Genomic DNA, 23920 nt, shown 5'->3' on the forward strand with positions numbered 1-23920 from the left:
TAATTTAAAATGGTGAAAACATTACAACAATCGGACGAAAAAATGTCTGAATTTTTTCGGAAGAGTTACCGCGCGGACGTAAGGAAATTTTTTTTTTTTTTTTCCATAAATTCACCATAAATCGAAATATTGTGCTAGAGACTTCCAATTTGTTGCAAAATGAAGGTAAATGATTTAATATTAATAGAATGTAAGAGTTTTAGCTTACAATTCCGTTTTTCGACCATTTCGGTCGAGTCAAAGTTGACCGAAGGTTGATATTTTGGCACTTATCGTTATTTATATGAAAATATTTCAAAACTGAAAAAAGCTACAACCATGGATTGTTTTTAGCTGTATTCTACATGAAATTGCGCACATTTCCATATATAAAACTTTATATAACGGCTAATTTAAAATGGTGCAAACATTACAACAATCGGACGAAAAAATTTATGATTTTTTCGGAAGAGTTACCGCGCGGACGTAAGGAAAATGTTTTTTTTTATAAATTCACCATAAATTGAAATATTGTGCTAGAGACTTCCAATTTGTTGCAAAATGAAGGTAAATGATTGAATATTACTAGAATATAAGAGTTTTAGCATACATTGCGTTTTTCGACCATTTCGGTAGAGTCAAAGTTGACCGAAAGTTGAAATTTGGCACTTATCGTTATTTATATAAAAATATTTCAAAACTGATAAAAGCTACAACCATGAGTTGTTTTTAGTTGTATTCTACATTAAATTGCGCACATTTTCATATATAGTACATAATAATTTCTGAGATGTGTCGCTGATGTTTTTTAGTGCGAGAAGAAAGAAATTCGCGCTTGCTCGCCTGGTTAACGATTGTAAACAAAACAACGCCTTGATCCGTGAGCTCCCAGCATCCCCCAAGGCGCGTGATTCAAAAGTTTTCGCCTGGTAGGCCTATAAGTATTTTTCCGCGAATTTTTAAAAAACCTTTATATGGACGTACCATACGTCCAATCGGCACCTACAGACAATTTATATCGACGTTTAATACGTCCAATCGGCGTTAAAGGGTTAAATACATATGCCTAAGTAGTTATGTGCATTGTATGTGTGCAGAATAGATCTTTCAAGTCCAGTAACATAATGATGTTACTTAAGTGTTGTATGAGGACAGAAATTATCAGCTCTGGATGAATCTCACTAGGTAGACCAGCTCAAACATCTTGGGATTCTCTGACCTAGTGCAAATTCAGAAAAATAAAGATAAGGAATTTGGAAGCTCTTAATAAACATTAGTGGTTTATTGAGGAAACTGTTATGCCACATGCTTGAAACCAAAGCCCGCGAAAAGAAGAAACTGAATGCGTCATGGCATTCTCTGGTGAAGGTAGGTCAGCTGTTGACTCCTATCTCACCCAAGTGGCTGAATCTTTTTGCCACCTATACCTTGTTCTACAGTTTTATGGTATTTACCCGTTTCCAGGTGGCACTAGAAAATTTATCCTAATGTTTAGGCATAGGTTTGTTAGCTGTGAAAAATACAAATTAATAATAAAAAAAATTTCGTTATGTTAATTGAGATGCAATTTACTCAGAAAAACACAGATTGAGAACTTGATGTAAAGTCCCACTTTTTACCTAAATTCAATAAGTTCAGATCCTGGAAAATTCTATGTATCTTTATCACAACAAAATACTAACAGAAAAATTTTGCACAAAACAGAAGGATAACTGGGAAAAAGTGATCATACAATGTAGAGCTTGGATAATAAAAATGTAAAACAATAATGTGGAGCCAAACTTAGCATAGATGTGAGGCCGTCATACCTGGTATGTAGAATGCTACTGCAGGCGGTCCCCGGTTATCAGCGATCTGGTTTTATGGCCATAACCGGCGCAAATACATACCTAACAGAGGCCTCATTAACCAGTTATTGGCACCAAAATCCAGTTATCTTGGCCATAAATGCCATAAGTCGCCGATTTCAGTTATCAACGTTTTTTGCTTATCATCAAGCGCCTCGGTGGCATGGTTGTTATGGTGTTTGCATCCCACCTCGGTGGTCGCGGGTTCGATTCTCGGCCGTTCCATTGAGGAGTGAGAGATGTGTATTTCTGGTGATAGAAGTTCACTCTCGACGTGGTTCAGAAGTCACGGAAAGCCTTTGGTCCCGTTGCTGAATAACCACTGGTACCATGCAACGTAAAAATACCATACAAACAAACAATCAATCAAGCTGTTGGAATGGAACCCCTACCGATAACTGGGGACTGCCTGTATACCAGAGTGATTGATTATTTAACTTGCACCAAACATCAAAAGTCATGGACGCAAGATTACTGCACGTATATAGTGCATACTACAATAGTTTCCAGACGTAAATCACTAGTGAGGGTGACCTCCCTGTGAACTATCGATACGAGCTAGATGTTTCTCTCAGTCGTTTGGTCAATCTACCTCATAATATTACATCATAATAAGCCTCCCTCTTCAAACAGTCTTTGTACATTGCCCTTAAAAGAGAAGTTTTTGAACAATACAGTATAAAAGAAAAAGAATCAGATAAGGGTAATGATACTGAGGTTGCTTAATGAAAAGGATGAAAGCAATTGAAATGCTCTGTCACATTCTTAGAGCAGTGAACATTCATGTGGGCTATACTGAGGTTCTCAAAAAAAGTGAGATGGATGCATATACAAATGCTTGGGCGCCTACACATTAGAGAACTGACATTTTCTCTGTGCATAGAAATCTGATGGGCTTAAGGGTTTTGGGAAGAAATATGTGTAATAGTAGTTGTAAGGCATTCATATGATTACTAGTGGGTTTGTGATGAAACACACTAAATGGGGGTTGTAGCATGTTGTTAAGCAAGAAAATTTTGTCCATTCAATTTTGCTTACTTATTACTACAAATTAATAAGCAAGACACCTTCACTGTCAGTGAACTTGATGGTTGCAACACCAGTATGCAATACCAAATCAGAGATGCAAGATTTTCTATGCTTTAAAACAACTGGAACTCTTCAATCGTTCTTTGGGAATGGGATGAAAGAACTCCACTTGGCATGGAAGTGTCTTCATTTTGTTAGGTTCATGAATGCTGGTAACACTTGCTTACAATAAGTAATTTGCTTTTAGAAATTCTCTGCACAAGTTAGGCAGGCAATCACTTGGTGAATTAGTTATTGTGAAGATGAGGTTTAAAGCATCATTCGTTGCCCTAATACCACTGATAACAATATTCAAAGTGCTGGCATCTATCTAAAAATTACAGTGATAATATTTCATATCATAGGTTTTAACAATGATAATGAATGATAATTTTAACATGATAATATTATTTTAGTGGTAGGATTGTGCAGCATAGTTTGAATTTGTTCAGAGATGAATGGAAACAGCCACTTTACTTGGGCTTTTACTTAAAATGGAGTAGTATACTATGTTTTTAAGGGGAACTGAAGCTTTGATTTACATTAATTAGATAAGAGTATGAAAGTATTTTCCTTTCATTTTCACTGTAAAGTAAAACCCTGCCTACTCTGCAGGTGGAAGACGTGACAAACATTTCGAGGAGCGGCAGAGGAAGAAGAGTGTCCTTTGGCAATGTTGGAAACCAAGATTCATCATACAAAATCCACCAGTGCCCCTACTGTTCATATGGGAGTCCCCTTTTACCAAACCTGAAGCGTCATATTTTGAAACACACAGGCGAAAAACCTTTCACTTGCCCTTTCTGCCCTTATAGATCTTCCCAGAAAGTTCACGTTGACGGCCACATACGGACTCATACAGGAGAGAAGCCATATGGTTGCTCTTTGTGTCCTTTACATTTCAGGACATCTACTCATTTAAAAAAGCACATGATGAGTCACAAAATGTGATTTAAGGATACCACTCATAAGAATGTTAATATAGGATAGTTTTTATTTGGTGGGATACACTTTTTAAGAACAGTAGACCTTCAAGTACAACAATCATCCCAGTTGCAGTCATAAGTTTTTGAAGCACAGAAGCAACTGCATTAGAATCGTGTAACCGTGGATTGGGGAAGGGGGACATCAAGCAAAACCATAAGTCAGAGCCCAGCCTCTGAAAACTATAGCTGGACATGTTACTCTTAATGAATTCTTTTAGTTAAAGCAAAATATTTTGAGAATAAAAAATACAAAGTACCTGTCTGTATTTTTTGGAAATAATTAACATGAATATAGTTTAGTGGTATAGTAATGAATAATAAATACTAGTATGTATACAAATTAGGGGGTGACCGTAAAGGATGATTAATACAACACACTGATTGCCAAGGATTCACAAGATAAGGTTATGTTCTTGACAGATATACTATATAGGGAATAACCATGATCCACTATGAATTGAATTCAAAAATATGCACCACCTACTGGATGCTACCCTTGTCAGTTTATGGAACTAGAACTATTTACTTTACCCAAACTGCCTGATAGAAGAAAAATTGTGTCATGAAATCAGGTATCCAGGATATTATTGCAGGATTCTTATGTGCAGTATAGTACTGATTTTCCAGCTGTGAAAACCGAAGTAGCTGAAGATTGTCATTTGGATGTATTTCTGAGGTGCTGATTTGTCCAATTTTGATAAGTACTTTGCGGAGAGCAACACTTGTAAACAAGTCTCTTCTGAAAGGGCCACTTTTGTAAATGTACATCATAAATGCTGTTCAAGTGTTGTGGTTTCACTTATGCTGAAATGTATTTTTTGTTCAAGTCCTAGGTTTGTTAATAAAAATACTTGTACACTGAAGTCACTTTTTTTTCAATGAACCAATGGTGATTATATAGCATAGAGTTATGGAAAGTTACTGCAAATTTTTTGGGATGTAAAGGATGTAATACACTAGCTGACAAGTCTCTGAAAGAGACTGTAAGCTAAAAGTGTATCATAGCATATGTAGAAGAAAATATTTTTGCTTGAAACAGAAGGAATCATTCATTTCTATCTACCATCAAGCTACCCAAAAACTCAATCACTTCGCAGATACGTACATGATGAGTGATTGCCACGCATCATTAGAGGGAAACATGGAGGCCTAAATCACCTTTCATGTCCTCTTGATTCTTATTTGTTTTGCAGTTGCTTGTTCTGGAAGTTCATCGGGTGTAGAAGTATTTCATGTTCTCGAGATACGGCTTCATAACCTTTAGTTAATTAGTAAGGGTTATAATGTTAGTATAATGCTTTAGAGCCTTAATCAGGTTAGTTTAGCTGAACTTGGAATTTGAGATATTTGCTGCGTCATGTATAAAATGGGAGGTTGGTAAGTTAGTTATACTACCTAGTACTATGTTGGCACAGCATGTTTTCATTGGAAGTGCATCTTGGATAGAACAGAAGATGGGGTAATAAAATATGTAGTTGGAGCATGCTATGGAAAGATAGGAAATGATGGTGGTGGAGAGACTGAGAAAAAATGGTCAAACTGATAGTTGTCATTCTGGATTCTTGGTTGAATTCAATAAAAGAAGCTGCCTTTATAAGGAGGTAACTGCATGAGACGTTATCTTGCAGAGTAATAGATCTTGAGAAAACATTGTGATGCCAAGACAGGCCAAATAGATGGTCATTCATACTGGAATGACTCACCGAGTTCATCTAGAGTGAAGACAGGGCTAGGTGCATCAGGATAATTTACAATCGTTGATTTTTTTTTTACCAGTCTCCAGCTAGTGCTGGGAGCTTATCCTATCGTTAAGACCTCAGGTTGTTAGCTATGAAAAATACAAATTTTGAGATAAATCCATCAAGAACCATGAGATCTTTGCTGGAGGAAGCCACTGTAAAAAGAAGTGCAGAATTGGAGGTTCCTGAGACCTGTTTTTAATAGCTGACCTAGTGTAACAGCTGAATGTCAAGGGAGGTATGCTGACAAAGACTTTCTCATTATTAAGTAAAAGTCAATAGGGAAAACCCTCATCTATTTGCTGATGGTTATCAAGATGTTAAACCCTTCACACAAAGAAATTTAGACTGTACCCAAGCCTTAAAACTTTTTGATTTTATAAACATTCCCTTTAAAAAAAGTGAAAGACATTACTCTATTATATATATAACAATTCCTTTTTGAAAGGGATGAACATAAAATTTCATCTTTATGTATCCATTATATAGTACATAGAGCCTGTATGAAAAAATGCCATTCATTCTTTCCTCAACTGTCTTATTTAACCCTTAAAAGCCAGGCTAAAAAATCAATACGTATGCAGCACCCCAGGCTGGATAAACTTTGAGGTCAGCCAATTTAAGAAAAAACACATCAGCGGAAAGAGGGAGATATGCAAATGCACATGGTGTAAGACCAAAAATTATGCAAATGCACACGGTTTCCAAAAATTAAGCAAATGCACACGGTGTAAGACAAAAAATGTAACAATTTTCCTTACCTTCTACGAGACTTGAAAATGACATAACAACCCCTTGTAGGACCTCTTTTTCAAGACAATCGTATATTTTACCAAGTTATACCTGTTTTTTCTAGTGAATAATTTTATTTTATTTTGTAAAATTATAATTACAGTTTATACAGTATCAAAACAGATAAGAACTAAAATCAGTAAGAAATTCCGAGTATATTTGTTATAAAATATTTACGTAAATTTACTGAGATCATCACAACTAACTCTAACTCACGAGCTGCCTGCGTCCTTGATCTTGGCCAGTCTAAAAGTTGCCATTATAAATTTATGGGCTATAGAAGTAATGGAACCTCTTTCCCGTCTGATTCCTTCAAATCGCTGCCTCATAACATTGATGCTCACCTTAAGTGAATTGGTCCACCACCCAAAACCTGTTAGTATTGCTACTCATTTGATGGTGTCCATCCATCAAGACCATCAAAATTCTAAATATTGGTTATGCCAATTTTGCAATAGAGTTCTGGTTTTATGAAGAAAACTAAGGATAATAATTGGAATATGCTATTATTGGCAAAAAAGTGAGTTTTTAAAAAAATATGCAAGACCCATAAATTCTTTCTTGTATTAATGTTGGGACATGGAATGATTTATTTGGGGATTATATATTAGTGTATGGTAGTATGTACTCTGAAATGATGACCACAAAGCAGCTATATCATGGGTTAAGAGGTGTCCCATTGTTCGACCATGTTGATTTCAGGGGTTAACTTTTTGTGAAAATTAATAGGTCATTATTAAGCTTTGGTCTTGAATGAATTTTATGCCTGATCATTTTGAATAAGTTTTTCTTTCTTTTTTTGAAAACTAAGGGAAATTTGTACACATGACATGACAGTCTGTTTAGTCCATATTGACATAATTTTCTGACGTTTCATTACGCATTTTATGTCATGCTTGATATAACTTTTGTTATATGATATAGTGATAATAACATTTACGAGAAGATGCACTCGGTCGTTGCTATGCAGATTTCGAGTATGGGCAGTCTGCGGTTATCAGCAGGGGTTCCGTTCTCGGTAGGGTGCTCATGAGCGAAAACCACCATTAACTGAAATTCTGTGGTTTATGGCACTTATGGCTCCAAGTTTTGGCGAATGGCGCCTCTGTTAGGTATGCTGTGGCGCCATAACTATTATCGGCACCTTATGGCATCAATAACTGAAACTTGGCCCGTCATGGTGCTATAAATCGCCAATTTTACTCTAGACAAGCGCTATAAAACCGGATCGTCATTAACAGAGTCTACTGACCACTGGGGACTGCCTTCAGAGCATTACAGTGAGAAACACACATTCGTGGACTCATGTATTTGCGGATTTCTCTCTGGAACATATACCCCCTTATTCACGGAAAATTCACCTATTTGCTGTATTTTTCTATGAGAAGTATCCACAAATTTCTGTTTTTTATATATATATCATAATGCACTTTTTGTGATAAAACTATTTAAAAAACCAGGTATAAACATTTTAGTGTGTTTTTATTGAGTTTTAAATAACAAAATATAAAGGCAGTTTTAAGCATTTTTATTATAGGGGTTTCAACTATTTGTGGTTTCTAGCTATTTGTGGGGGTTCTGGTACCCGTCCCCCCAATGAATTCGGGGTGAACACTGTATCCACAAGAGTTCTTTCTTTCCATTGTTCAAGGAGCTTTTTATACGTCCTCAGTGCAGTAGTTATTTAACAAGAGTGATTCGCTTAACACTAAAAACTCCTTTCATGAACTGTACGTACAGTGCGTCCTCGACTTACAGCAGGGGCTAAGTTGATTTCCACCGTAAGTCTGTTTTCCGCCATTATCGGTGTCATAACTTGAGTTATGGCACCATAACTTGATGTTGCATCAAGATACAGCACTGTCATTGCTGTTAATTTGATGCCTATTCTTGCCATTAGCACTTTCAACAGTATATACAGTGAGGTAACTTGATACAACATCAAGTTACGATGCTGTAAAATGCTGGCGCCATAAGATAGAATTGCTGTAAGTCAGTGGTGCTATAAGTTGAGGATGCAGTAGTAGGTTTTTTTTTACATGCAAAGAACTATTAAGAGTAAATATATGAAATGCTTGAATAAACTGTATGCAAAAGTTTATTATTTCAGACTCAGTGTTTATAGTGATGATATAATTCATAATACCCTTCTGGTCATAGATCTAGGTAATTTCTAGTTAGGGTTCCATTATACCTGCATAGCATCACCAGTATAGGCAGTGACAATCAAGGAGTTAAGCGTATTCTTTTTTAGTTTAGTCATTAACCCATTGTTGTTTGTTTAGATTAGTTCGATCTAAGTATGCTGCTTTTCGACAATTTTCAATTTGAATAAAACGTGGCCTCCCCGGCAGGTTGAGCAGAGATCTAAGGAACAAAGACCTGATGGTTGGAGGAGACCTTGCGAAGAAAATATGGGAAGCCTGAGACCAAACTTGAAATCCAGCCAGTGTCCATACTGTGTCTACAGCACTCCCTTTTCCCAGAATCTGAAGCGTCATATGTTGACGCACACCGGGGAGAAGCCTTATACATGTCCACATTGCCCCTATAAATCTTCTCAGAAAGTCCATATTGATGCCCATGTACGCACTCACACAGGAGAAAGGCCATTTGCTTGTCCCCATTGCCCTCATAGGTCAAAACAGCAATCTAGCCTGAGGACCCACATTCTGCTCAAACATATGAAATAATTTCAAGAGGAGAACAGCAGGCTCTATAACAAGGGGAGTATAATTCCAAGAAATTTTTTACGTTTTTCACTGAGACCTTAGGGACTCTGTAGCTTTCTCTAGCAGTAGAATAGAATGTTCAATAGATTCTTGTCCTTTGATTTCCACTCATGGATTCTGGGATGGTTAGCCTTGATTTCAGTCCACTTTGTTTCTAGGAGCTCATCAAAAATATGTTCAGGAGAACTTCCTGAATTGTAATGCAGTCTAGTATATTATACAATACTAAGAATTTTCTCATTGCAACCATTCAGCTATGCAAAATATCATCTGTGACCGAAGCCAGTTAGTGTTATGAACAGGATGTGCCACTGAATGTGGCTGGGATATTGTACAATTAAGTACGTACATTTGGAAGAGGTTTTGCTTTGCTGTCATTATTTCTTGCAGTCATAAGTCACATATAGTTGGCAACTTGTCTCCTACTAAAGGAGTTTCAAAATATATTAGTCCCACAGGTTATTATGACAGGGCATTGGGTAAATTGTATATCAAAGCAAGTGGTTTTTAATACTTTTAGTGGTCAGTAATTTGTGAATCTGGTTCAGAGATGTTGGTTTTCCTAAACTTTGTTGATAGCTGCTATGCTAGATCACATATACAATAACTGTATCATCCATTACATTACAAATGGCCAAGATATGCAGTTTCGGAAAAGAAATTTCTGTCCTCAAATCCATATTTCTCATTTGTAAACTTCGCCCTTTTTTATTTGGGATTATGTTTTGTTTGTTTGGAATTGATGTATGATCTTGAACATGACCAGTAAGACGAAGCATCCTCCTGCAGGTGGAATGGGGAACCTCAAAGAATCTCTGGACTTTCAGTGGAAGGACGCCATCATCTTCCTTTGAGGGAAATGCCAGTTCAATGCCATCATCCCACAAGACCCACCAGTGCCAACATTGTTCCTACAAGACTTCCATTTTATCCAACTTGCGGAGGCACATTTTACGGCACACAGGCGAGAAGCCGTTTGCATGTCCATATTGCCCTTATAGGGCATCTCGGAAAGATTTTCTCAAGGACCATATTAATGCCCACACAGATACAAGACCCCATGCATGCCCATACTGTCCATACAAAGCCTCACAGAAAACAAATTTGAATGGACATATTCGAATACATATGAGGGGAAAGCATTTGGCTAATTGACAGACAGACCTGAAAGTGATGTCTCCCTAAAAATACAAAAGAGTGAGAGGCACTGTAATATATAATCAGTTTAGCAAGCCCTTAGTTTTGTAATAATATATACTACACTGTTTTGTAGTCTGTATCATATTTTTTGTGCTTTGTTTTTATAAATATGTATAGTATATGTAAAATGTTGTTGCAATTATATCTTAATTTTGAAATACAAATAAATTTTCCTGTAATAATTTCATTGTATGTAATATGGGCATGAAAAAAAATTATTTGAATATTGTATAGATATATATTGAACTATACACTCTTTTAGGACAGATTTTGATTCGCAAGTGAAATTATTCAAAATGGTATTACATATGACATTTCACAACTGTGACCACATCAGCTAATAAAAGTATTTGAACATAAACCAATATTTATTTATCATTTTTAGTAAATATTGGGATAAAGGGTCTTTTTAGCCTGTGAGTTGGAAGTTTACAAGATCCATAAAAGGAGAGAGGAAAAGAAAATTAACTTTATTTTTCAGTTTTATTGTTTCATCAGTAGTGTACGTACACGGATAGTTGTAGTATTGTAGAATATGACGGACAGGAAACATCATTGCCATATTTGTACATGAGATGTGTGCGTAAATTCAAAGTTGTTTTAACTTGATATTGGCATAATTCAAATTGAGTTTCATAAGGGTTGTGTGTGTGTCAGGCTGCGATGGATATTGTGAAATTTAAAGAGAAGAAACGAAGCCTCTTAGATTTTCATATTTTTATTCATTTGGCCAACTAATGCTCATGTTAATGTCTTAAACTAAAAAGATAAGACAAAATATCGCTTGCAATTTGTGTAGCAATGTTTTAAAGCAATAATCTGTCATTAGTATACTGATCACCTGTTTGGGTTATCATTGATGGTGTACTTGAATCAGGGCGGATTACCTTGGTAGGTCAGTCACTAACGATGTAAAGAAGATATTATATCATTATCATCATCACAATAATACATTATTGGCGCCTAGTGATTGGTGACAGTGTTAAGTGGGGATCAGTGCCAATAAGTGGGGATAGGTGCTACTAAGTGGAGATTGGTGCCGATAAGTGGGGATCGGTGCCTATCAGTGCCAAAATCCTGTAAAACTGGATCACTATTAACTGGGATGACTGTCTAATGCAGGCAGTCCCGGGTTATTGGTGGGAGGGTGGTTTCCATTCTCGGTGGGGTACTGATAAGCGAAAATCTCCATAACTGACTCAGCAATTTATGGGGCTGATAACTGGTCAATGGCGCCATAACTCTATTATATATAAGGCACCGATAACCAGAACATGGAGCATTATGGTGCCATAAATTGCTGACTTTATGGCATTAGACTAGCGCCATAAAAACGGATCCCCATTAACAGAGTCCGCCAATAACTGGGAACTGCCTGTAGTAATAATGCAGTAATTACTACAGTGCTACTATATTGAGATAGACCCTCAGGTTAAAATTGGTTGAAACAGTATTTTATTTTATGTGCTGTATGCATATCCAGACAAAACAATACACATAATACTCTATTCACTATAGAGGCAAGGATAGATGTAGTCTGCCAGGATGTATATTGCATTTCTGAAGTTAGGTTATGACTGACCAGAAGACTTAAGGGATTTTGACAAAGGAAAAATCTATTTCTGGGCTCGACCTGTGTCGCCCAGTGAAATGTTCCTATAGCACTCATTTCTAGGTATAAATAAATGCTAAATATACCAGAGAAAAAAGCCATATGGAATGGCAGAGTTACTACCTCTGGCTCGCTCACCCTCAAAGGGTGTCGGTATAGCTTCAGGGGCGAGTGGAAGCCACTATCACAGATACTTCACCAAATAGATCTCTCCTCTCTCAAAATCCCCCTCTGCAGAGGTGCCGTTGCAACGGCTACCTTTCGCTCGCAACTACTTCTGCCTCTGCCAAGAAGAGATAGTTTGTGTGTGGTTAGGTCCCATTGAATTCCCAACCATTGAAAGCGAGACGCTGGAATGAGACGGGACTTTTTCTTGTTTATCTGGAATCCCAGATACTCTAGAAATTTTATTACTTTGGCTGTTGCCTTGCGACATACCTTGTCGTTGGTTGCCCAAATGAGCCAGTTGTCTAGATAAGCTACTAGCATCACCCCCTGAGCTCTTAGTTCCTGCACTTCTGTCTCTCCTAGCTTGGTGAATATTCTGGGCACTATATTGACCCCGAATGGCATGACTCTGAATGAGTAAGCCTGTTTTCCTAGTTTGAAGCCTAGGTAGGGAGAGAAGTTTCTTGCTATCGGGACATGATAGTAAGCATCTGTAAGATCGATAGAGGTGGTGACGACCCCATGGGAAGTAATGTCCGCACCTACGAGACGGTTAGCATGCGGAACTTGTTGCATTGAATGTATGAGTTGAGACGGGACAAGTCCAGAATCACTCTTCGTTTGTCCAAGTCCTTTGGTACACTGAACAAACGTCCTTGAAATTTCAGGTGACTGACTTTCTTTATTACCTTCTTTTGAAGAAGGTCTTTGGCATAGTCTAGAAGGTCTGTCGTTGGAATTTGGTGAAAGCTGACTGGTGGAGGAGGCCATTTTATCCATCTCCACCCCAGACCTTTTGATACGGTACTGTGGGCCCAAGTACTGAAGGTCCAATGGTCCCAGAAGAGGTACAGTCTCCTGCCTACCTGGAGAGGCTCATTGACTGGATGAGGTCTTACTTCCTCTGAAACCTCTGCCTCTGGAGAGAGGGCTCGAGAACCAGCTCTGTGCCGGTAAGCTCCTCTTGCTCTGCTACCCCTTGGGTGCCTGTTATAGCCTCGAAACGCCCCTTGCACTTCAAACGAAGCATTGAAGGCTGGGGACGTCACGAAAGTAGCCGAACTCGAGGACTGTTGAGTTGGCTGACTCTGTAGCAGAACAAATTGTTGTTGTGGTCGTGCCTTAGAGGTCGAAGGTTGACCAAGCTGGGAGACGGGAACTGCTTGCACCACTGTCTGTGTCTGAGAGGTCTGGAAGGGCTGATACTTCCTGGCCCTCTTCCTACCCTTGGCTTGCGGTCTGGAGGTCTCAAACTTCCTTTTGGAGGGAAGGCCCCAGCGGACACGAAGGTTCTGGTTAGCCCTAGCCGCCTCAGTGATGACGCTGTTAACCACATCATCAGGAAAGAGGTTGGGTCCCCAGATCGATGCCTTAATAAGCTTATTAGGCTCATGTCTGATGGAAGCATTGGCAAGGACATGCTTCCTGCAGTTCTGCCTAGCAACCACAAAGTCATACATGTTACATTGGAAAGTTTGCAGCAGCGACTTTCTTAGGACCCGGAATAGAGGTTCCTCAGCGTAGACAGAGGCCGTCAACTCTGAAGTAGTAACCGAGTTGATCGACCTACTCAGTCTACACTTTGCCTCAAACTCTGCCTTTACCATGGCATCCGGAATTCTGGGTAACCGTTCACTAAACTGTGTGGAAGCACACTCCGGATCGAGTTTGCCCACTGTGAACGTTTCCGGAGTGCCCACCCAGCACTCCAAATTTCCGGGAAAGAGCAGAGAGGTAGGCTCTGTCTCTCGAAGCTGAGGCATTGGCTTCTCCTCCATTCCGGCCTGCAGAGTTAACTCCGCGATCTTAGATGTGCATGGGGTCAGATGCAATCCCATTCCGAAAGGGTGCAGACCCATGCCAACAGTGCCTGATCCCTAGGATAGATCACAGTCTCCTTTGGGACCCTGTCTACCCTGACAAACGCTTCCTCGGCTAACCGAGTGTAGCCTGGGAAGGGAAATTGGAGGTCCGCCGGGAAGAACTCATAATCTTCCATGGGACGGGTTCTGCAGCCTTCAATTGTCAGCATGCCATCCAAAAAGGGAGCATGCAGCGCCAACCGCCATGGGTTGTTGTCCTCGAATGGTGGGAGGTTAGATGCATCCGGCACAATAAAGGACTGCTGTGTGCCTCCGGACTGGATAAGTCTGGCCAGCAAGCTCTCCTGAGTCTGTAGTCTCTGAGCCAGAGACAGGATGGACTGCCCTGATGTCTCTAAACCCGAGGCGAGCTGAGAGGACATCGATTGAAATCTCAAGTCTACAATACTGCCCATCTTCTCCATGAGAAGATTAGCAAAGGCATCAGGGTCGAAGCCGGACTCCGTCGGTCTGGGTTTAGAACCCTTAGCTCTCGACACCTTAGGTGGGGGAGTAGCTTTTTCCGAGGAAGCCAAAGGCTTGGGGGCCAATGACGACCTGGCGGAGCCCGCCGGAGAAGGCTTAGCTGGTCTGGCAGCCTTCGGCAGGGACTTCTTTTTCAGGGTTTTCACCAGGGGGATCACAGAACCAGACCTATCCCCAAGGATCATGGACTTCGAGAAGCCCTGAAAGGAAGAGGAAGAAGGAGTTGGGCTAAAGGCAAGTGTTTTAGATCTAAAGCCACCTGCCTCACTTACCTCCCTACCTTCTTCCTGTGAGTCGACGGTCATTGGCTCGCGATGCAGACTGATGGCTGCCACCTCCTCGCACAAGCCCTCTTGGTCTTCCAGAGGGGCCTAGGTTTCCAGACGGATCCTCTCGATGATAGGGGCCGCCACTTCCCTAGCTACTGCTGCCGACGTCCTTGGGTTTGGATAAAGGAGAGAACACATCTCCTCCGAAAGCACGTAGGGGCATCCAGCGGCAACGTTCCTCCCATAACCCCCCACCCAGACCTTAAGGTTCGACAACGAGGAGGCCTTGAGCGCCAGAGGGGTCTGTAAGAGAGGACGAAATCAGATCCTCCAGTGGCGGAACTATAACCTAAAAATCAAAACATTACTGAGGTGAGGATGGTACCTACCGACTCATTAGTCACGTTCCCCACCAAAGCGTAACACACTTCGCAGCTGTCTGGATGCCAGACTAAGAGGTCGTCAACCTGCACCGCACAGCTGGCATGAGATCGGCAGACCTCTTGCCCACCTGGTTGCTGGAGAACAGCTGCGCACCCCAACTCCAGACAGCGTACCATCTGTAAGTTGGAATTGATATATGAGTATTGTCAAAATAGTTCCGCCGGAGTTAATTCCGGCAGTATGTGTACACTTAGACTAGTTCTACTAAAACCAGCTAAAGGTAAACATCAACTATTAAATAAAATTTTTCTTAAAATTAAAGCTCTGAATGTCTCCGCCTGCTCCGGAATCCATGATCTCGTTATCTCAATAGCTATGACCGGCGGAGTTGGCCTGATACGAGCAGAACAGGGAAACAAGGTAAAACCTAAGCCTGAGTCTGATCGCTCCGGAGTAGAGTAGCAATTCCAAGTCAATTGGAAACGCATTCTCTAAGCCTAGTTCCGCCCCCACCGGAGTGGGGAAGCAGCGATAACTCCAGAGAAATACAGAAAACAGAGCGGCAGAAACAGCGGTACTAAGAACTCCGGTGTATAACATCCTGGCAAATGTGATGGTAGACCACACCTCACCAGAATAAACACAGGCCCGGAGACATACCAACAGAGACTACATAATTAACATTAAAGCTCTGAATGTCTCCGCCTGCTCCGGAAACCATAATCTTGTTATCGCAATAGCTATGACCGGCAGAGTTGGCCTGATATGTGCAGAACAGGGAAACAAGGTAAAACCTAAGCCTGAGTCTGATCGCACCAGAGTAGAGTAGCAATTCCAAGTCAATTAGAAACGCATTCTTTAAGCCTAGTTCTGCCCCCACGGGAGTGGGGAAGCAGCGATAACACCAGAGAAATACGGAACACAGAACGGCGGGAACAGTGGTGCTAAAAACTCCGGCGTATAACATCCTGGCGAATGTGATGGTAGACCACACCGGCCCGGAGACATACCAACAAAGACTACATAATCTTCTAATCCTTAACCTCCTCCGACTAATCCCCTGGAACAGTGCTCGACCCTCCAGCTGCTGTTCACCGGTAGGATTACTAGGTCAGCGAGCTAACGAAGCACCGCCGAAACGAGTTCGAAACGGAAGGAAGAGCCCGGAGGAGAAAGGTAAACTAGTAATCGCCTGGCAACAGCAACTGGTCAGGTGATTACCACCCTCCGAGAAGCCGTGAAATAGCCTACTACTAAAGAGGCAGAAGACGGCAGGCCAACTGACACCCTAAAGGAGGTAACGGCCAAGGCTATACTTTACAAAATGTATTGATAAGGAATTATTGGGAGTACCAACGAATAAAGACAAGCACATCTTCGAGCCTAGCCTAACCCTCCAAAATCGGATACCCCGATTTGGTCAGGTAGCCTAGGATTGGCGCCTACTAGTTCGTCACGAAAGAGGACACTCTAGAGCCTAGCCTAACCCTCCAAAATCGGATACCCTGATCTGGTCAGGTAGCCTAGGATTGGCGCCTACTAGTTCGTCACGAAAGAGGACACTCTAGAGCCTAACCTAACCCTCCAAAATCGAATACCCCGATTTGGTCAGGTAGCCTAGGATTGGCGCCTACTAGTTCGTCACGAAAGAGGACACTCTAGAGCCTAACCTAGCCCTCCAAAATCGAATATATCGACCTGGTCAGGTAAGATAGGCCTAGCACCTACATTACGTAACAAGAGAGGAACTCTTAGTAAAGGATCACCCTCCAAACTAAAATATCAGTCTTTTCAGGTTAGCTAGGGCTAGTACCAACTATGGGTAGTGAGAAATACTCTCAACCGCCTGGCCTACCTTCCAAAACCTAGCCTAGATCTGGTCGGGTAGGCTAGGGTAGGTAAATATCCGTGTAGGACTTCCAAACCTCATCAAAATACAATTAGCAATATAATATTATAATATAATAAAGTAAATAATACCACATACACTACATGCTTGAGCACTGCGAATGAATGAGGGTTTCCTTTACCTCCCAAAACTAAAATGGCGAATCGCTAGGCTAGCCTAGGTCGCCTCAAACACAATACTTGCGCATGACGTAGGAATGAAAATTATCACCGTACTTTCATGAGGGAACCAAATCGCGCCTGAAGGACTGATAATAAATGAGGGAAACCCCCTAAAGAGGCTAAATAATGTAATGGTTCAAACCGTGATACACCAACCTATCAGAACCCATCAGGAGCGAAATGGTAAAATTTCACGACAACAGTAACGTATACTGTGATGTGCAAAAAGGTCAACATAAAATATACACTGCAATAAAAAGTTGAGAAGACAAAGCACGTGGTCTACAATGCATCCAAAATGGCCGACTTTGGAACAGCGATATGCTCGGCTCCCATGCAATGCTTTATTATAAACAACACCATACTTGATGCATAGTTGCCTAACCGCGTTCAAAGTCAACAAATACAGTGGGGCCTCGCTTATTCGCGGATCAGCAATCACGGATTTTTCCTTGGACCACTTCTCAGTCTATATCGCTGGTATGAATCCCAGCATCACAGGCTTGTCCATGGTAGGCTAAGCCTCGTCTGGTTCCGATAACCAGCAAATGCATTAACAGATTCACATTATGATATTAACTGACAATAAAGGTAATAAAACCATTCTCACCTTATATATTATTGGCATATCTTCATAATACCTATATAGCCTATTCATGGAATAATTCCACATCATTGACATCAACTTGTAGTGGAGTGGCCAGCAGAAATGTAAACATTGAGTTACACTTCACAGTAACCTTTGTCATTCTTAACATTTTCAGAAATGTTAATAGTAGCAATAACATTTAGGAAAACATTAATTTTCAATTCGAACTTCATTATTGTTTTGAATCAACTTCTCTGAACACTGCAGTCATACAAACAATAATTGTCATAGATTATCATATTGTTGCTTGCGATTGGCGACGAAGCGTAAACGTAATAAAACCATTTTTACCTTATATATTATTGTCATATATTCATAATAAAACGCATATCTTATATATTATTGGCTTATCTTCATACTAAAATGCCTCTTCAAGGAATAATTCCTTGGGGAATGCATTTTTCAAAAGACAAAAATACGCTTTACAAGTATACAGTATGCGCTAATTACTTTATTTTGATGTGATTACATTAATATTACAGTATGGTACTGTAAGCAGTACAGTAAGTATTTTTTACCATAAATGTATATTCATTCACGAAAAAAATAAGTATGATTACCATGACGTCACCAAACCTACAGTCTCATTCGTACATACTATTTTTACATAATGTGATAGTGGTTACACCGTTCTACAAACTACATTGTATTTTACATAAGTATCCTCTAAACTATCATAAATCACTTTACTTACTTTTTTTTGGAGCCCAAATACTATATCCCGGAAAATTGACAAAATCGCGAATTTTATCATAGAGCAAGATTCACTAATTACTGTGTTTTCCTCTTCTTTTCATGACTAAATGCATTTTTAGGATAAACTCATTTACACATTTTCAAATACTATGAATGTAAATAGCAAAATCTCTCTCTCTCTCTCTCTCTCTCTCTCTCTCTCTCTCTCTCTCTCTCTCTCTCTCTCTCTCATCACTTACAGAAAAAAAACTATAATACTGATCTATCGTAATAAAAGAACAAGATGGTCCCCGACATTTGTAGGTACAAATGTGTTGCCATATTTTTATTCTTTCTGTGATTTACGAAACTGTGCTTCAATACAACTTTTATAGTTGACTCAATGATTATCACATATTATAACAGTATACAAGAGAATATCTTATCACTATCGATGTTTCATTTCTTATCACCATAAAAATATTTAAAATACAAATTTCATTGTTATTCTCGAGCTAAGCTAGTCAAGTTACTCTCGTCCCAAGCTGCTCTCTCAAGCTATTCAACAATTACTCTCCTCCTAAGCTTCTCTCTCTCTCTCTCTCTCTCTCTCTCTCTCTCTCTCTCTCTCTCAATGAAATATGAATTACTGTATCATAATATCATAAACTATTATGTACAAAGTTAAAAATAATAATAATTCCATTAATAAATTAGTTTCTTTTAGCAACAATTGTTTTCCAAAATAACTCTTTCGGTAATAAACGTCCATCAGCTGATTCTAAACGTAAACAAAAGACAAAAATATATTTTTATTGCTGTATTTTCCTGTTTATACAATGATAGTATAGTTGGGTGCTGTAATCATTACAGTAAATCATGTTTTTTTATCATAAATATGTTCATTCACGAAATAGATATACTATGTACTTTGAGTTTGGTGCAGCAGCCAAATCATGAAAATAGAAAGGAATTGTTAGGTAATATACTTTTATTTGCTGATCTGATGAAGGGGAAATTGAAGATATGAAAGAATAATTTTGAAACTGTCTTGAATTTAGTTTAAGGTGATAGTTGAAGACATATTTGGTGCTTGAACTAAAGTAGGCAGTTATAAACATTGAAATAGTGGTCTTGGGTGGGTTACTTATTAAAGTAGGCAGTTTAAAGCAATTTTTGAGGGGGTTACCAGGATAACACGGGTATTTAGTTATCACGAGGAGTTCTGGGCCCTATTCCCCGCAATTATCAGGCCCTACTGTAATATACTCAACTTAGATGAAGATGCTTCTTGCAGGTCTGAAGACATGATGACTTCCAAAATTCACAAATACTTTGCAGGCAAAAACAAACGTGTTAACGTTTCGAGAGCTAAAGAAGGAATGCTGTTCTTGTCAGAGGCAGTAGTAGTTGCGAGCGGAAGGTAGTCGTTGTAACGGCACCGCTGCAGAGGGGGATTTTGAGAGTGGAGAGATCTATTTGGTGAAGTATCTGTGATAGTAGCTTCCAATCGCCCCTGATGCTATACCGACACCCTTTGAGGGTGAGCGAGCCAGAGGTAGTAACTCTGGCATTCCATATGGCTTTTTTCTCTGGTATATTTAGCATTTATTTATACCTAGAAATGAGTGCTATAGGAACATTTCACTGGGCGACACAGGTCGAGCCCAGGAAAATGTTTTTATCAGTGTCCAGTTTGAAGCAAAAGAGATGTAGTAAAAACAGCTGGAGGAGCTTTGTCAAGTAACTCCTAGCAAAGCCAATAATAGGTGTCACAAAACATGTATGCCTAGCTTATCATAAGGACTTGGGGGTTCCCTGACAAGAGATCGAAATCAATATAGGATAAAGCATTAGGTAGGCAAGAGACTTCATGATAGGGTTATTTCCACTTGAAAGATACTCAGTAAGCTGCCTAGGGAAATAATGAGCATGTAGGTCCTTTTGTTCAGTTCAGTTGAAGATTTTTAGACAGCAGATAATAGGGGGAATTAGTTAAAGGAGGAGAGGTAAAGCAGTAATAACAGCAAGTAATTTTCTACCAAATTTATCCATAGTGAAAGTTGGAGATATTAACTTTTCTTGGCATGATTACCATTATTTTTACATTTGTATTAATCTTGTTTTTCATCTCGTCAAAAACTTTATCAATATATATCCATGCAATTGATTGAATGCATATTCGTAGGGATATATGATTCGTATGTGCTTTGGTTCTGAGACTTTATAATATTTCTTTTTTCCACAAAATCATGAAATATTGTTGGTTTCAATAACCTTGGCAGTTGTAGTGCCACATACCTATATTGATAAAATCAGTCAATCAATCTGAAAGCATTTTAAATGAAAAACATTAATTTGTTTTAGCCACACTTTGCAGACAATAAAATATTCCATCCCTTTTCACTGGCTTAAAGATGGGGATGTACCTAAATATAACTTTTCTTTCATTCAGATTATTAATTTTGTATTATAAATACAGTTTGTCATAACTTAACACTTTCGTGGGCTTAAGGTGGATTAAATACACTCTTTGTGTAAAGTACTCACATATTTATTGTCCTTTCACTACGTCAAGGTGTTATATTATTACTATACATAGTGTTATTGTCCTGATCTTGTTATAAAGTTATGCAGTAGGCCCAAACACTGTATGTACGTATACTGTACGCTATAATTGAGGTTCAATTCAGTTACATTCCAGTTTTAATATGTTAGGCCTGACATCATTTTAATGTTTCAGTTACATTACAGGTACTGTAGACTATAACCTTTAAATTGTTTCAAGAGTGATTGTAACTATATTAGAGTGTGTGTACTAAATATTTCCTGAATTCTATCTTTGTGATTAACAAATGCTTTGAATATGATAAGATACTCTGGCCTAGTATATTTTGTAAATATTCTTAAGCTCTCTACTACATTCAAGTAAGCACACACATTAATTTCTATACTACTATTTTCATTAAGAGAAATTAACTCTTGAATCAATGCATTTCATACTTTACTGAATCCCATTACTATTTAGTTCTTAAAACTGATCTTTGATGTCATGTTTATGCTTATTTGGAACTGATCTTTGAGCTTTGAGCAATACCAGTAAGATGAAGCATCCTCCTGCAGGTGGAAGTGGAGACCTCAGAGAATGCTGGGAGTTTCGGCACTAGGACGACCTCGTCTCTTTTGAAAAATATGATTTCAATCGCAGCATCTTACAGGATACACCAGTGTTCTCATTGTCTCTACAACACTCCTATTTTGTCCAACCTGAGGAGGCACATGTTGCGCCACACAGGCGAGAAGCCTTTCGCTTGCCCTTATTGCCCCTACAGGGCTTCTCGCAGTGATATTCTTAAAGACCATCTAAAAGCACACCTTACTGCTCATTTTATTGGGAAATAAATTTGTAACATATGTGTTAAGCCCATGTTGTACTATAGTAAAATGTATCATACTGTAATTACATGTATTATTAGAGAGATTTAGCTTAAATAAAGAGAAGAAACATTTATACACACAAGATTGTACAGTATAGCAATATATATTACCAGTACTATATGTAGTCACATAATTAACTAAATGGTACTTTTCTACTAGTAAAGGGAGTTCATTTTTCCATTGAATAATCTCACAATTCTTACACATTCACTGAATAAAAAATGCTGTATTTCCAAAGTTTTCTTTCATCGTTTGTTTTTAAAGGGAGATTTTCATTGTAGTGTATATGTTTAAGCCATTAATAGTCATTTGGTATTGCTATATAGTATATATTATGTAACTGTGTTATGTACTGTTCCTGCAGTGTTATAAATCTCATTGGCATTACTGTTCATGAATAACAAGGAGAAAGCACTTACTTTGAAATCCCATATTTTAAGATGATTGCTGCCATAGTCATACCACAGATTGGAAATAAAGCAGTGTCTTGGCTGTAGTACCTATCCTTGATTCTGTCATAAGAGACCCACAGATAAGGTGCAGCCTGCCCTTTACAGATATGCATGTCTTTCTGCTTATAATAAGCATGCTCCTGCTCTTATTGTTTAGTTAGCAATTCCAAAGAAAATTCCCATACATGTTTAAGTTCAAATTAATTAGTTTTGGTTGTTTTGCCTCATTACTCCTGTTTGTTTGACTTCTTTATGAACATGGATTGCTTGGACCTGCTTATGTAGTTCATGTGAAGTGCCAGGGTAAATTATTCATGATTTTAATGAAATTACTGAAAATATGCCTTGCAGAGCATATCTTACTGTTCTACATCATGTTACTGCTATAAACATGTGCATGTTACTCTCAGGGAGTCCTTTTCAAAATGTTCACTGCATGTGTTTTATGGGCCTGCAATGTAAGTGTTTAATTGCCTACAAACAATAAAGCATACATTGCTGTTAGACTAGCACATCTGATGAAACTGGTTGCTCAAGATGCTTGTCTAAGATGATTTGCTTTCTATCTTAATCCAATTGTTCTTCTGAGTGGCCCATTAGTTTACAGCATTTTGGTGCATTTCATGAGAGTCCTAGATTAGTGGTTAGCCTTGTAGACAAATGGGAAGCCATTCATGGTTTTACTGTTTATGCTCTCCAATTCATCATCTGAGGACCAAGAGGTGATGCCATATCAAAGATCATTCAGAGATCATAGGTCACCATGCCTTCTAATAATTTGTTTTGTGTCCCTGTTTGTTAGCTATGAAAAATACAAATTGATTAAAAATTTGTCATAGTACATAGTTGATTTTGTAAAATTTTATCTAGCCCAGTGTAGAATATTTTTTTTTAGGCATCTCCCTCTCTTCAAAAGCAGCAGATTACAGTATTTCTTTATATTCAAATATGTCTGTTTATTTTTTTTAATGCTCTCTGGACTGTGTTTATTTTTTTAAATGCTCCCTGGACTGTGGCGCTGTTGCACAGTTTCCTCTCAAACCTCTTAGCTTTCTCCTTTGAAGGTACAGTTACCAATCCCCAGTCATACATACATATTCACATTACTGTAAGTACTGTGTTTTTTTTTCTTTTAAGTACTGTGGTTTTTTTTCTTCCATGAAGAGGGATGTTTCTAGTCATGAGGTTATTTTTGTCATAATCCATAGGCAAGCTAATCACTAGTGGGTCATTTGCCACTGCAATAAGATTTAGAACTATAATATATGGTGTATTGTTAACCTGGCTAAGTAGCAGCCTTTTCATTAATTGATAGCATTTGTTTTTGATGAATGTTTGCCAGTCTGTATTCCATGTAAATTTTTTACATTCATTTTGCCAAATCCACTGGCCAAGTAAATTCATAAGTCTTTAATAGTACTTCCCAGTTTTCTCTCCTGTTGTAACTACTGACTCTGTGCGTCTGACTATGGAGTTTATGGAGCTCATGGTGGCAACTGAGATCAACATTCT

At 38.8% G+C, this 23920-nt stretch overlaps 1 protein-coding gene across 23 annotated transcripts in view; it reads left to right on the forward strand.

The window, feature by feature from the left end:
- LOC135205696 (zinc finger and BTB domain-containing protein 7C-like) overlaps positions 1–23920 on the forward strand; it is a 262909-nt gene that overhangs the window by 119137 nt on the left and 119852 nt on the right. The window contains exon 6 of one of the 23 annotated variants that reach the window (XM_064236640.1): positions 9933–10443. The exons of 20 other annotated variants lie outside the window; for them this stretch is intronic. In XM_064236640.1, coding sequence (XP_064092710.1) covers positions 9933–10298 — 366 coding nt within the window. In that variant the 3' untranslated portion in view covers positions 10299–10443. Of the gene's footprint in view, positions 1–3509; positions 4744–8765; positions 9120–9932; positions 10444–23920 lie in introns of those variants that run through there. 2 more of the 23 variants (XM_064236655.1, XM_064236660.1) reach the window with 2 other exon arrangements.

Source organism: Macrobrachium nipponense, chromosome 24, assembly GCF_015104395.2.
Source record: "Macrobrachium nipponense isolate FS-2020 chromosome 24, ASM1510439v2, whole genome shotgun sequence".
Lineage (NCBI taxonomy): Eukaryota > Metazoa > Arthropoda > Malacostraca > Decapoda > Palaemonidae > Macrobrachium > Macrobrachium nipponense.